The sequence below is a fragment of the Lagenorhynchus albirostris genome, chromosome 16, assembly GCF_949774975.1.
Source record: "Lagenorhynchus albirostris chromosome 16, mLagAlb1.1, whole genome shotgun sequence".
NCBI classification, from domain to species: Eukaryota; Metazoa; Chordata; class Mammalia; order Artiodactyla; family Delphinidae; genus Lagenorhynchus; species Lagenorhynchus albirostris.
In genome coordinates, this window is record NC_083110.1 from 6,290,764 (window position 1) to 6,305,164 (window position 14,401).

General features: G+C 41.7%; 1 protein-coding gene across 1 annotated transcript in view; it reads right to left on the reverse strand.

The window, feature by feature from the left end:
• The window catches only part of ARID4B (AT-rich interaction domain 4B), a 126,943-nt gene extending 112,866 nt beyond the window's left edge, over positions 1-14,077 (reverse strand). The window contains exons 1-2 of the mRNA XM_060126875.1: positions 13,867-14,077; positions 12,814-12,868 (exon numbers count right to left, since the gene is read on the reverse strand). Of these exons, the coding sequence (XP_059982858.1) occupies positions 12,814-12,819 (6 nt within the window). The 5' untranslated portion in view covers positions 12,820-12,868; positions 13,867-14,077. The remainder of the gene's footprint in view (positions 1-12,813; positions 12,869-13,866) is intronic.
• Positions 14,078-14,401: the final 324 nt, after the last annotated feature.

A 14,401-nucleotide genomic window follows, 5' to 3' on the forward strand; every position in this document is an offset into this window, starting at 1 on the left:
GAAATGGGAAGATTATCCTGGATTATTTGGATGGGCCCAAAGAAATCACAAGGGTCCTAACATAAGTGAAAGAGAGAGGTAGAAGAGGTAGTGTCAAAGCCAGAGAGATCTGAAGATACTAAACTGCTGACTTTGAAGACGGAGGTAAGAACACAAGCAACGGAATGTGCACAGCCTCCAGAGGCTGGAAAAGGCAAGGAACAATCGCCCCTAGAGCCCACACAAGGAATTCAGTTCAGTGAGACCCACTGCAGACTTCTGATATCCAGAATTGTAAAATAAAAAGTCTGTGCTGTTTTAAGCCACTAAATATGTGGCAACTTGTTACAGCAGCAATATGAAACAAATAAAGCCTAAATCTGTCACCATTCTACAAGAATTTGTTTAACAGTTTTGTGAAGAACATAGGTAGTAAGCAGTAAAATTTAGCCATGATTTGCCTATAAAAACCTCTGTCCCATTCAATGCCTCAAAATTCAACTTGCATACTCTTACATAATAGTTTCTTGACTTCTAGAAAACAATTACACAGGAATTAACCCTGAATTTTAAAATATTCTTTTAAAATATGACAGCAATTTATGGAATAATAGAATCAAGTCCTAACAAGTAAATAGAGAATGATTCACACAACTAAACTTATAACTTAAGGAATGCCACCAAGATTGTAGAAAGTTTTTTAGTCTAGATAACCTTCCATGTTGTTACATGGCGGAACAGTTGGGGTCTAAATCCACAGGTCCAAATATTCTTTGCAAGTCTCTTCTGGCTCTATGAGCCACAGTGTTTCAACTCAAGATTACTTGCGAAAATATACCCTGACGATTCATTTTTCTCCTATTTAAAATATCTTCAAAGCCTTGTGCTGTTTTCCTCTAATTTACAATACTAATTTTCAAGCCAGTATAGGCTCTCCCAGGAAAACTAAGTCCACTGCGGTTCATTTTAATATATTTTCATATAATTTTTTCTGTTTAATAAGAGAATAGTACAGATTTCCCTAAAATATTTAATACTATAATGCAAATAAATTCTAGCTTTAAAACTGTTGCTTTCAATAAAAGTAGGTAAAAGGTTTCTAAACTAACTATTCCATAAAGCCATCAAAAGGTCACTAAATGGCAACACCTTTATTACTCTCTTATAACTAGCAGAGGCAGCATGGTTCAGTTTACTAACAGGAGAACAGATTCTGCCATCAGTTTAATGTGTGCCTGTGGGCAAATCACTCAACATCTTTGCATCTGCTTCTTCAACCATGAAAGAGGAAAAATGCTGCTGACCTGCCTCAAAGGGATGTTATAAGAAATAACTAATGATTATGAAACTTAACAAACATAATGTGCCATTTAAAAACCTAACTGTAGTGTTACAAAATCCTTTACAAACCACACATTCTGACTAAACATCTGTTGGGGTCATTGCCTACAGTGGTCTGTCCCAAATTAAACTTTCTAATAAGAGCCCAAGAACAACATTAGCTTCTTTAGAAGCAGCCATATAGCACGGGATGTTCCCTCACTACCTCTCACAGCTTGCCTTTTAAAAGCAATCTCGGGACTTCCCTGGTGGCGCAGTGGTTAAGAATCCACCTGCCAATGCGGGGGACACGGGTTCAAGCCCTGGTTCGGGAAGATCCCACATGCCGCGGAGCAACTACGGCCGTGCGCCACAACTACCGAGCCTGCACTCTAGAGCCCGCGAGCCACAACTACTGAGCCTGCACTCTAGAGTCCATGTGCCACAACTACTGAAGGCCATGTGCCTAGAGTCCGTGCTCTGCAACAGAAGAAGCCACCGCAATGAGAAGCCCGCGCACCGCAACGAAGAGTAGCTGCCGCGCACCACCAACTAGAGAAAGCCCACGCGCAGCAACAAAGACCCAACGCAGCCATAAATAAAAAATAAATAAACATTTTAAAAAAGCAATCTCATGCAATCAGATTTCATTAATAGTAGCTGTAATAATAATCTATAGGGTTATGAGAGACTATCATAAATGTTACAGATGACTGGGACTATTCACCACCTAGTATACTAGATATTCAAATATATTAATAATACTTACTGAATATCTACTGAATGCTGAACACTGCTAAGAGAGCCCTATACATATCTGCCATAACGTAAAGCTAAAGAAACACAGTGGTGACCTAAATAAATCATTTGGTGGTAGAGAAAATAGCACACTGAATGCAAATAAAACCTTGCTGAAGGCAGCAAAAAAGAATGACACAAATCTGTTATATACTGATATAAAAAGATGTAAAAACAGCCACAGAACAATATGCATAGTATAAGCCCATTTTTGTAAAACCAAGCATATCAAAAAATACTCAGATGTCTATTTATATGTGCAAGGAAAAACGTATGGAAGAACACACCCCAAACTTTTAAATCAAATTGCCAACAGGAAGTGAGACTGGGGAAGGTAATGACTTTTACTATTCACTGTATATATTACATTTCTGTAATTTTCAATATTTACATCAAACTGTATTGCTTTTATAATTAAAAAAAGAAAATTTCTTTAATTTTGCTAGGAATAGAACTAGTTTAGAAAAGTATTTCTCCAAGTTGGGGCAAAGCAAAATTAGGTGACTTACTAAGTTTCAAGAGCGCTCCAACACTGAACCACTTTTTTAAAAAAATCACTGAACGTGGGACTTCCCTGGTGGTCCAGTGGCTAGGACTCCACGCCTCCACTGCAGGGGGCCCGGGTTCGATCCGTGGTCGGGGAACTAAGATCCCACAGCCCAGGGTGCGGCCAAAAAAGAAAAATCAGTGAACCACTTTCAACAAGAATATTCAGATAAAAAATTGAAATGGGACCTCGGATGAGCTATACTTACCAAGATAAAACTGAAAATATAAAAAGCTAAATGTTTTAAAAACTCCCAAATAGGTGTAAGCCAAGCTGCCTCATTTAAACTTTGACAGCGACAGTAGCTGTCTGTCGTCAAGCCTGTTCGGTTTTCCTTTTACTCTCTCGAGTAGAGACGCAGGCTTGGCAGGGGCCCCAGCACGCGTTCACCCCATCCCCACAGGCTCGCCACGCTACAGCAGCTTCAGGTGACTAACTGACACATCACAACAGTGATCTGACCCTGAGAAGAAAAAAAATGTCCCCGCATAAGCAAGTCTGGAGGTGGATGGCCACTTAGAAGGTGAAGATCTCCTGTGGCTCACTTAATGCAATAACCACCCTCTAGGCTTGGAAGTAAAATTTACTTTTCCCTTGAAAGAATCCCATCTGGGCAAGCCAGCAGCAAATGAGAAGAGAGAACAAGTATTGTATTTACTAAGAGAAGCTTCTGCATCAGGAAGTGCTAGAATAAGTAAAGGTTTGAAATGGGAGCAAAGAGTTCTTAGAATAAAGAAATCTGGTTTTCACCTTCCACTGAACACTGTTTTTAAGGATTTCATAAAGACAGCAATAACAGCCTTTAATCTCAATCGCAAAATTGTAACTTCTTCCCCCAACTTCCAAATCAACCTTTAAGAGACTAGAGTCACTGCACCACCCCAAAAGTCTACTTAAATTCACAAGAGTTTACACATTCTTTCCATGAACTAATAATAATAGCTACAATTTTACATAATAAGTAATAACTTATCATGGAGTAGGTCTTGTTGTTACACTTAGTCATCCCAACAGCCCCGTGAGGTTAAGTGCTACCACCATTCCTCTTCTTAGACAAGGACACCAGCCTTCCTAGAGAGTTTAAGAAAACTGCTCACAACTTGGTAGCACAAGAGTCCCAATTCAATCCCAAGCAGTCTTGATGAAAGAATCCTCACTCTATCCATTTAAAACAGAAATGACAGGCTTTTACCAGAATAATGAAGCTACCATGTACTGACTGCTCAGAAAAATGCCGAGCACAGCATATGTCAAATGTAATTTCATTTAGTACTTACACAGCCCTGTGATGTAACTATTATTACCCCACTTTGCAAAAAATGAAACTGATGTTTACTTTCAATTCAAAAATAAATAACTTTACCTAAACTTCATCAGCCAAGTAAAGAACACAGAAAGACAGGAGTGGCGACAAGACCTCTCTCTTTCCCAGCCATGTGCTCTTAATCACTAAGCTACACTATTTACTGAGTACTTTAACTAAACAAAGTGTTTTTTATAGCCATTTTTAAGTATAACTTTGACTATCAGTATGAGTTTTTTCTTTAAATACCATTTGATCAAAGGTTTGGCAGTTTATTATCTTCATTTCTGCTATTAAAGAAAATGATAAAAAATTAGTGTGACTTAAAATGAAACTTATTAAACAGTTATCAATGACTATACTCTCATAAGCAATTACGCCCTTCAAGATTATCAAATTAGGAGACAGCAGTCTGTTACTTGCCAAAACCTTGACATAGGACTTTAGATATCCTAGAGTTAAGTCACACTGCCAAAAATTCATCTATTAGAAAAAAATGGCTTAAATAAGGAAAGTCTAGGTAAAGTATCCATCCCATTGTCCCATATGGACTGTAATCTGACACATTTGAATAGTAAAAGACTACGTACGGAATTATTATTCTCTTAATAGCTAAATTTATAACTTAAAGGTGATACATTACTTTCTGTAAAGATTTTCTTCCTTCTAATCATAATGGCCCAGAGAATCGGGCTCTCTACCACCCGACTGCCAGCACCAATGTTAAGCTGGGAAGACACACCAGGCAAAGTAAGTAGAATTGTATACTTATCTCCAACTGTCCTAAAGCTCAGTACATCTAGTTATTCACAGTTGGATATTATCCTCAGAGTAAGACAAGTGTTGTTTTAAAACCTGCTTTTCTGCAGCTTTTATTTTGTCCCTTTAGTCCTATTAACCAGCCTAAAACATGACTGTTAGTATACAAGGTGAACATGAAGTTTGGTTTCTCTGTCTTTGTAAACTGACCCTAGCAGATCTTTTTATCTTCTGGTAAACTGTTTACATACTTTTTTAAACTCATTTTTCCTCCCCAAACTTGAATGTTGTCTCCAATCTTAGTATGAAAATTATCAGATTTCTAGAAACACATTATCTTCCATGGAAAACTCGAATGTCAAGATTTCCTGCACTCCTAAAAGAAGAGAAATGTAATAATTTTTATAACAAAAGCTCTTTCTTAAAATTAAGTTAAACATACTGATTAGTAGTTTAAGAGATAACAAATATACCGTCTTATTTTGATGTAAAGTAAATAAATGAAAAAGTTCAATCATCTTGGGAACAAAAGCTCATTATTTATAGCTCATGTTTCATTCAATGTCCACTGGTTTAAAGAAGGCCCAACTAAAAGAAATAGTGACACGTTTGTTTTTTTAATATTTTGTCTTTTATATTCAAATTAAGTTACAAGCTAAAAGTGATGCTTTGCACTTAGGTAATCAACACAAATTTTAAATAATTCTACTTTCAGTATATGCCTTATCAAAATCCACGCCTTCTAGAATCTGCAACATTTAAATATCAAAAAGATTTTGATCCTTTTTGACCCACAGATGACTGTGGGTGTCATCTTACACAGAATACTAGTGCATGTGTCTCATGAATGTAGAAACATCCGTGTTCTGTGGCACCAAAATGAAGGCGGCAGCAGCAGTCCTGTTTTTAAACAATTCAACAAGAATGAAAGGCTCCAACGCTTCTAAACATCTGTTACTAAAAAGCTAACCCAGCTGACTCCTGAACAACACCGGGGTTAGGGGTGCAGCTGAAAATCCCGCTATAACTTTACAGCTGGCCTTCCGTATCTACAGTTCCATATTCTCGGATTCAGCCAGCCACACACTGTGTAGTATGACTGTAGTATTCACTGCAAAGAATTCTCGTCTAAGTGGACCCAAGCAGTTGAAACCCATGCTCTTCAAGGGTCCACTGTATAGCATACCTACATTTTGTTTACAGCCACATTTCACAGAGCAATATACCAGTCAGCATACTTCACAAATATAAAATATATCTTATAAATTTATTAAATATAAATGTTTACTTCCAAAAATTATGCAGCCCTAACTTCATCATAAAATCCCAATTTTCCAGTTATTCAGCCAAAACATCTTGGTAACCTCCTTGCCTTTCCTCTGCATTCAATCTGACAAGAACTCCTTTTGGCTCTACCCTCAAACCACATCTAGAATCTGACCATTCCGCACCTCCCTCGCGGTGGCAGCCAGCCACCATCCCTTATAACTACACCTTCTTAACTGGTCAGGTTCTATCCTGTAGATTTGCCTACAGCCTGTTTGTAACACAGCTGTCAGTGATCCTTTAAAAATATAATGAAAATCTGCCACTCTGTAATGAGACTGCATCACTCCTCTGTTCCAAACCCACAACTGCTCCCCATTTCTATCAGAGTGAAAGCCAAAATTCTCACAAAAGCCTGCAAGGTCCCAGGTGATGTGATCTGATCTGCTCCACCCCCAGCCTGCATCCCCCTTACCTGTCTGACCCCATCCACTCCCGATCTCTTCCTTCCTTCCTTCCTTCCTTCCTCCACTCCAGCCACCCTGGCCTCTGTGCACTTCACTGAACATGTCCAGATGCCTTTGAAGCCACATGACTCGCTCCGTTACATCCTTCTGTCACGCATTTGCATAAATGTCTTCTCAATGAGTCCTACGTGACCACCTCACTTAGTGCTACAACCTGCCCACTCCACAGTCCCAATCCTCCTTACTGAGCTCCCCGCTTACTGCCCTACTGCTGACCACCTAACAGGTGAGATAATCTACTTACTATGTTTATTCTGATTTGTCTGCCCACCTCTCCACCTTAAAAGGTAACATCCGCAGGGCCAGGACTTTCTACCTGTCCCATTCCCTGATATATCCTAAATGGCTAGATCGGAGACTCGCACGTAAGCGCTCAGTAAATGCTGAACTAATTTTTTCTTTTGCCACACTGAGAAGCAGTGGGGATGAACCCATGCCCCTGGCAGTGGAAGTGCGGAGTCTTAAACACTGGACCGCCAGGGAAGCCTCAAGTGAATTTTTTAAACGACCAACTTCTTGGTGGCCATTTGCCACAGCAACACAAAACATCTGAAGTCCAACACTCAGCTCTCAACAGGGTTACCACAGGTAGTATCACCACCCCGAAAACTGAAAATACATGTCCACACAAAAGCTTGGAAATAATGTTCACAGCAGCATTATTCAAAATAGGCAAAAAGTAGAAATAATCCACATGTCCAACAACTAATAAACAGATTAACAAAATGTGGTACATCCAGAAAATGGAATATTATTCATCAATAAAAAGGAATGAAATACTGACATATGCTACAAAAATGAATGAACCTTAAAAATATTATGCTAAGTGAAAGAAGTCAGACACAAAAGGAATACTGTACGATTCCGCTGCTAGGAAATGTCCAGAATAGGCAAATTCTTGGAGACAGAAAGTGGATTAGTGATCACCAGGGGAGGGGTAAAGGGAAGAGAGAACTCTTTGGGGGGAAGGTGAGAATGTTCTGGAGTTAGACAGTAGTGATGGATACACGATCTTGTGAGAAGACTAAGAAATACTGAACTGCATACTTTAAACGGTGAATTTTACCTCATTTCCTAAAATTCAAAACAAAAACAAAAACAAAGGACTGCTCAGCTCAGTGTTCACTGCTCACCCGTAAGGGAAGGCTAAGAGTTGGGAACAGCTCCTTGGCTACACTCAGTTCCAAGAATCCCATCCACCAACTAATCACAGCAAAAAGATTTTTATTTAAAGGGGCCAGGGATGGGAGGGTTAGTCATCTGTAAGCAGCAGCAAGCAGAACCTTTCCCTCGCACCCAATCCAGCAGAATTCTATGTCCCCACCCTCAATACAACCATCTCCCACACCTGGTCCCCCACCATCTCTCTCACCAGAACTGACGCGCAACTCATCTCCTGCTTCCGCTCTTGCTGCCTACACTCTATTCTCTACACAACCACTTCACTCTCTTGCTCCAGACTCTGCAGTGGCTTCCTAGCACACTCAGGTTTTACTCTAAGTCCTTGCTGTGGCCTACATTGTTCCGGCCCTTGTGACCTCTCAAGCCTCATCTCCTCCCACTCCAGCCCTAAAGGCCACCTTCCTGTTCCTTAAACATCTCAGGGTCAAACAATCTAATCTAAAGCAACACTCTCGGTCACTCTACCCTCTTATCCTGATTCTGCTTCACTTCCCTTCATACCACTTATCACTTCTTTTTTTCTGGTTTGGTGTCTGTCTACCCTAATACAGTCGACCCTTGAACAATGTAAGAGTTAGGGGCGCCACCACCCCCATGCAGTGGAAAATCCATGTATAACTTCTGACTTCCCCCAAACTGAACTATTACTAATCCAATGTTAACCAAAGCCTTACCAGTAACATAAAAAGTCGATTAACACATATTTTGAGTGTTATATGTATTTTACAGTAAAGTAAGCTAGAGAAAAGAAAATATTAAGATCATAAGAAGGAGAAAATACATTTACACTGCATATTTGTATTTATCAAAAATCCACATATAAGTGCAGTTCTAGGGTCAACTGTAGACAGTAAATCCACAAGAATTCTTATTTTGTTTACTGCTGTATCCTCAATACTTACAACCATGTCTGGTACAAAGAAGGCATGCAATATCGCTTCAGAGACTGAATTTACAAGCTAAGTTAGCAAAAACACACTCTTCAGTGTAATATGTACTCGTCCAGCATACTTTTTAAAATTACAATAAGCAAAGGATTAGAAATTTGGACAGAAAACAAGTCGGTATTTTATAAAATTACCTGTTCATCGAAAAGACCACAAATTTATAGCACAAAATACATTTGCCATATTATGGGTCTAAATCCCTTGAAATATTATGACTATTAACTACAGGTTAACATTCACACTGGATTAAGCAAGTCTCTGCTTTCTCTTCACTCGACCTGCTCTTACCCTTACATCTTAATTAGTAAGTCCACCTGGATGTGGACCTCCTACAGGTCCCTTAAATACTCAGAACCTTATTCATGTTTACTCCAGTGACAGCATGACTCAAATGACGATAACATCTATCTCATGCCCCAATAGAGAAACCTCGATCTTTTCCCACCCCAGGGTGAGTTATTAGCCCTGAATTCTATGTCCTAGGTATTTCAGATCTATTCCCTCTGTTCCACTCCCACCACATTAGTTCAGGTCCTTATTCACTTCTCACTTTGACTTATCACCTGGAATCTCCAGACTTTCCATTCAGATCTCCCTTCTGACGTATTCACTACAATACCACCAAAGTGATCTCTCTACAGTACAAATCAGTGTCTTTATCTTCAGCGGTTCCATGTAGCTTTCGAGAAAATTTTCAACTCCCTAACTTAACTTCATCTCCCATCACTGCCCTCCTATTCCCACCCCAAACACATCATGCTTTAAGTTAATCCAGCCATAGTGAACTACTTACAGTTTCCAGATACCTCATCTTGTTCTTTCCTTTATTTTCCAATATGTTGTTCCCTATCTGAAACACTGTCTTCTACTCTTCTTGCCTAGCAAAAGCTTTAACCCTCAGCTTAGATGCCAGTTCCACCAGAGAACTTTCAATGGCTCTCTGCTTTAAGTGTCCTCTTATGCCCTCCCATTGCACTTATCACAAATACTGTATATTGCAAAAAATACTCTTATAATTCAATATGCACTGTTTGCTTTATTTTTCTGCGTCTTCAACTAAATTGTGAGCTCCTTGACAGCAGGTCTGAGAGCGTATTTACCTTCATGCCACACTGCCTGACACATGGAAGGGGATGTTGTTAAATGAATGATTTATAAAAGGGGGAGGGAGAAATGAAGGGAGATGGGGAGAGGGAGGGAGGAAAGAATAAGGAGGAAGAGAGGAAGGAAAGGTAGAAGAGAAAGAGGGAGGGAGGGAGGGATCCAGAGAGAGGAAAGGGAAAAGGAAGGGGGGGGGAGGAAGGGGAAAGGGACTGAGAATACTCACACAGCAAAAGACATTAAAAAAGGCACTTGTAATCAATCCATTATTTTTATGTGGTCTCAGGCAGTGATTACTGAGGAGAGAATGGTACATCTGAAAAAGCCCATCTCCCCAGATCCTAAGTACAACCACCTAAATCACTTATCCCCTAAAGATTCTGAAATGTCTACTCTATCCAGTCCATTTCCACTTCAAAATTTACTGCAGTGTAATGAGAAATGTTAATAACCTGCGTAATAGAAAAGCAAAAAAAAAAAGTTTTAGAAAAAAGTAGGAAATCTGACATAATTAACTCAGAATTATTTATAAACTTCAATAATCTATTATTTCCTGATAATGTGCTATCAGTGACATTGAAAGGTTTACCAAAAAGATGAAAAATAAACTAAACATAACACCAACATCATGATCTATGTTAAAGCACAAAATTGCTTTTATATTACAGTCATGTCTCAAAAACACACTGGGCAAAAATACCATGAGATACACTATATTCATCAGTAAAGAGGCCTTTATTTATTTATTTAAGTAAATTCTAACAGGAAAATTGCTTCTAAAACATATAGCACTTAAAATGCTACATATATTTTTCCTTGTTTTGGGACTTTAAAGCAACAACCAAAAAAGTGTACTCCTACACACTTTGAATTGCCTCAATACACTATCACTTAATAAAATTTAATTCTGTGACTAGTAGGACACATACTACAAACTTAAAAGCTTGCTACACAATACAAATCTGTTTGATAAGATCTGATAATTAGCATAAATCCTTCTACAGCTCAGTTGTCATTACAATATAGAAACTGGGAACACACAAACAAGAAAATCTAAGCCTAATATAATCAATACTACATACTTTTTGAATTGCAATTTTGTTAAAGCAAAATACCAATCATGGGCAGCCTCTCAACTTTCACAACATAAAAAATTAAGTTGAAAGAAATAAGCTACACTTTTAGGACTTCTGATTACTAGCAGATTCCCAAAGAGAGGACTTACTATACTGACAATAACAGCAGTTCTTCTTTCATAAAATTAGATTACTTTAACAATTCTTTCCTTTTAACATTACTAGTAACTTTTTTTATAAGCCAGTAATAATGGAAATGCTGAGCCCTTAACATGAGTAGTTCTAAACTGATACCAAAATATTTGCATTTGCCTAATACCGTAAAACTTTCAGGGCTGAAGCTTCCAACGTACTTTCATTTTTTTAAACAGATAAGTTGAAGGGGAAAAAAAAAAAGGAAATGAAAGGAAGAAAGAAAAGGTAAGAAAATCTAAAATCTAAAAGACCTTCAACTTACTACATTTCTTTTCACCAAACATTAAGAGTGCTCGAGATGTGCCAGGCACTACACTGGAAACTGTGACAGATTACAACATTTATTCCAAACTAAATCCCGTATTAATCAGCTTCTGATCTTATTATATATTATTCAACCCAACACTTTTCTTAAGAAATTGTTGTCCAACACCAAAGAAGATACATAGTTTTCCCTGATAAATTTACTTGTCACTGATTCATACAGGTCACAGAAGGTGTAGCTAGCATCTGTGATTAACAAAAGGGATTCATTTCTGAAACATCAGTTTTTTTCATTTACATGAAGGCGAAATAGTAATTCAGCAGATATAAACTGTTTCAGGTAGGGTAATTACAGCATCCCAAACTCAAGAATAAAAAAACATAAAAAAGAAAAACAAAAAACACAAAAAACTGGATGAAATTTAATTACTTTGTATAATGATAAATATTTAAGTGGCCACAGCTTTCACTTTCCACCATAAACATAAGTATTGCAAATCTTAATCTGAATGCAGTACTATGAAAGCGGTCCTGATTCTGAAGAGAAATAAATTTTTTTTAAAAAAATTCAAAGGAACTATCAAAAGTAGATGACACCCACATTTTAACATACTAACTGATGTGTTTCTATCCTTGTGAAAACCCTGTACTCCTTTCAAGCACTTGTGAATTTGTAATGGATGAAAAATATCTGCTAGTCTCTAAGTTCCACCAGTTGAATCTAGACATTTCAGATATCTAAGGCTTTTCATCCTCAAGTGCGTTAAAAAATACGACAGCATTCAATTACATATTCTCTAAAGTGAAAAAAAAAAACCTGTCCTTTTATGACTGTAATTTCTTCCACCATTTAAGTAGACTGTACTTTTTAGACAACATCCTACATTCAGTTAACATGTTTACGTTTAAGAGGAACCTGACCATCGGTTTTCCACATCGGTTTTATCACAATGCAATAGAGCATCTGATAATTTAGAGACCAAATGGATCAGTAGAGAAAAACACACCATATAATCCTAAATCCCCGGAAATACAAGGAACAACTGCTATCTCTGAGTTGTCTAAAGATCACCAACATTTTCCTGAAAAATCTTTCGATTAAGATTATATTTGATTTCGCTAATCTAATAGGTCTTTTACTAAAAATTCACAGTACTGTTCACACAATAAATGAGATGTTCTTTCATCGGCGTAACCGATAGAACCACAGTACGGTTCAGTTTCTAGAGTCAGATTACTTGACCTGCTTTTAAAACACTTAAATTCACGCAGTTATTCCTATCATTCATTCCCGGCAAAAAGAGGTTCTATACGAGGGAAAAAACATCATCCTCAGCAAGATATCCTATAACCGGCTCCAAGTCCACAGCAAAGCCCACCGAGATCCACGGCAGCTGACCCCCGTCGTCCCCGGGGACGAGCTCGGGCCCCAAGCCACCTCACACACCTTCCTCGGCAAAACTCGGGGTCGCTCACACGACCTCGATCAAACCCCCCCACTTCCTGGATCCTCTAGCCCCCGAGGCTGGCTTTCTGGAGGTGATCTTACCTTCATGATGATCCTGGGGCCGCGATCCCCTCGAAAACACCAGATTCACCTGCACCTGGAGGCGAAACAAAAGACACCCCGTCAACACCACGGGCACCTCTCTGCACCGGCGGAGGCGGAGGGAACCGTGCGAAGCCTGCACCCCGACAAGGAGCCGAAAGAGGCGTCAGTCCCCGAACCACCAAACGCCGAGCCGGGGCCCCCTCTGGCCCCGCCATCCCCGCAAACCCGACCACCTACACAGCTCGACAGCTTCCCGTCCCCATTGTCGGGACCCGACGGAGTTTCCCGTCTCCGACAATGACGCCATTTCTGTCAGAGAAGAAACTCACTACAAGCCCGGGGGCCGGCGCGGGGTCTACCGCCCTCCTGCCCGCAGGCCTGCGCGCCGGCCCGGCCGCTCCCCCTCGGAAGAGCTGCGCACCCCGCGTCCGAGCGGGCGCGGGCCGGGCCTCGGGGAGCACGGCGGGGGCGGCGGACCCGCCGGAGGGCCGCGGGCTACACCAACCCGCCGCAGAGGCTCAGCCCACGTCCCGCTCCGGGGCGGACACCAGACAAGTGCGAGCGGGATCCACGTCTGCCGGCCGCGGGGACGGCGAGAGCGCCGAGGGGCCGGGCGGCGGCAGAGCCCCCCCACCGGTCGGGGCCCCCCACCGCGGCCGAGGGGCACTAAAGCGCCGAGTGTGCGGCCGCCAGGGTGGGGGGCGACTCGGACTCGGCAACTGCGGGGGGGAGGGGGGCGGCGCGAGTTCCTCGGAGGCCGAGGCCCCGAATTGGGGCGCCGGGGGACACCATCCCAGCGATCTTCCCCGGCTCCCCGGCCGGGCCCAGTGACTCCCCTGAAGACCCCCTTACGAGACCGCGAAAGCCCCAGAAAATGCCCCTACCTTCCTGGGAGGCAAGCTCCGACCCTGGCACGTCCAGAGTCCCCTCCCCTGCTCCCCCCCAAAATCACCAGGCCCGGGGGAGAGATGGGGGAAGAAGGGCGGCGGGTCCAGCGGTGGCTGAGGCTAAAGCTCCGGCTCCTCCTCCTCCCGCGGCGGCGACTGGTACCTTTGTTTGGCGGCCGCTCGGGCTCCCTCGCTGGGGGGAGGGGGGACGACGAAAAATCCCTCCTGGACTGGAGGTCCGAGCCCCCAGTCGCGCTGTCCTGCAGAGGACGGCGGCGACAGACCCTCTGCGACTCCCTCCGGGCAAAGGTCCAGGCGGTGGCCGTGGCGGCTGCAAGCTTAAGCGCAAGAGTCTCCCTCCGCTCCGGCGCCTAAGCTCCTCACTCCGGACTCGACTGACGGGCAAACATCGCTTCCCCCCCACCCCAAGTGCCCCCCCTTCCCTCCTTTCTCCCCTCCCCTAGACTTTTTTCCCCTCCCCTACCTCTTTCCCGGATGGCCTCTTAGACGACCTCGGATTGGTCAGACTTCTTTAGAATCCGCCCATACTCTGTTCCTATTGGTCCCCGCGATACAAACAACGACGCCATTTTCCCACCAGTTCTATGGAAACAGAAAGTTACGCCTCATAGCTCCCCGGGAAATGTAGTCCAGCCTCTGGGGCCAATGCGCGAGGCCTTGCCCCTGAGAACTGCAAG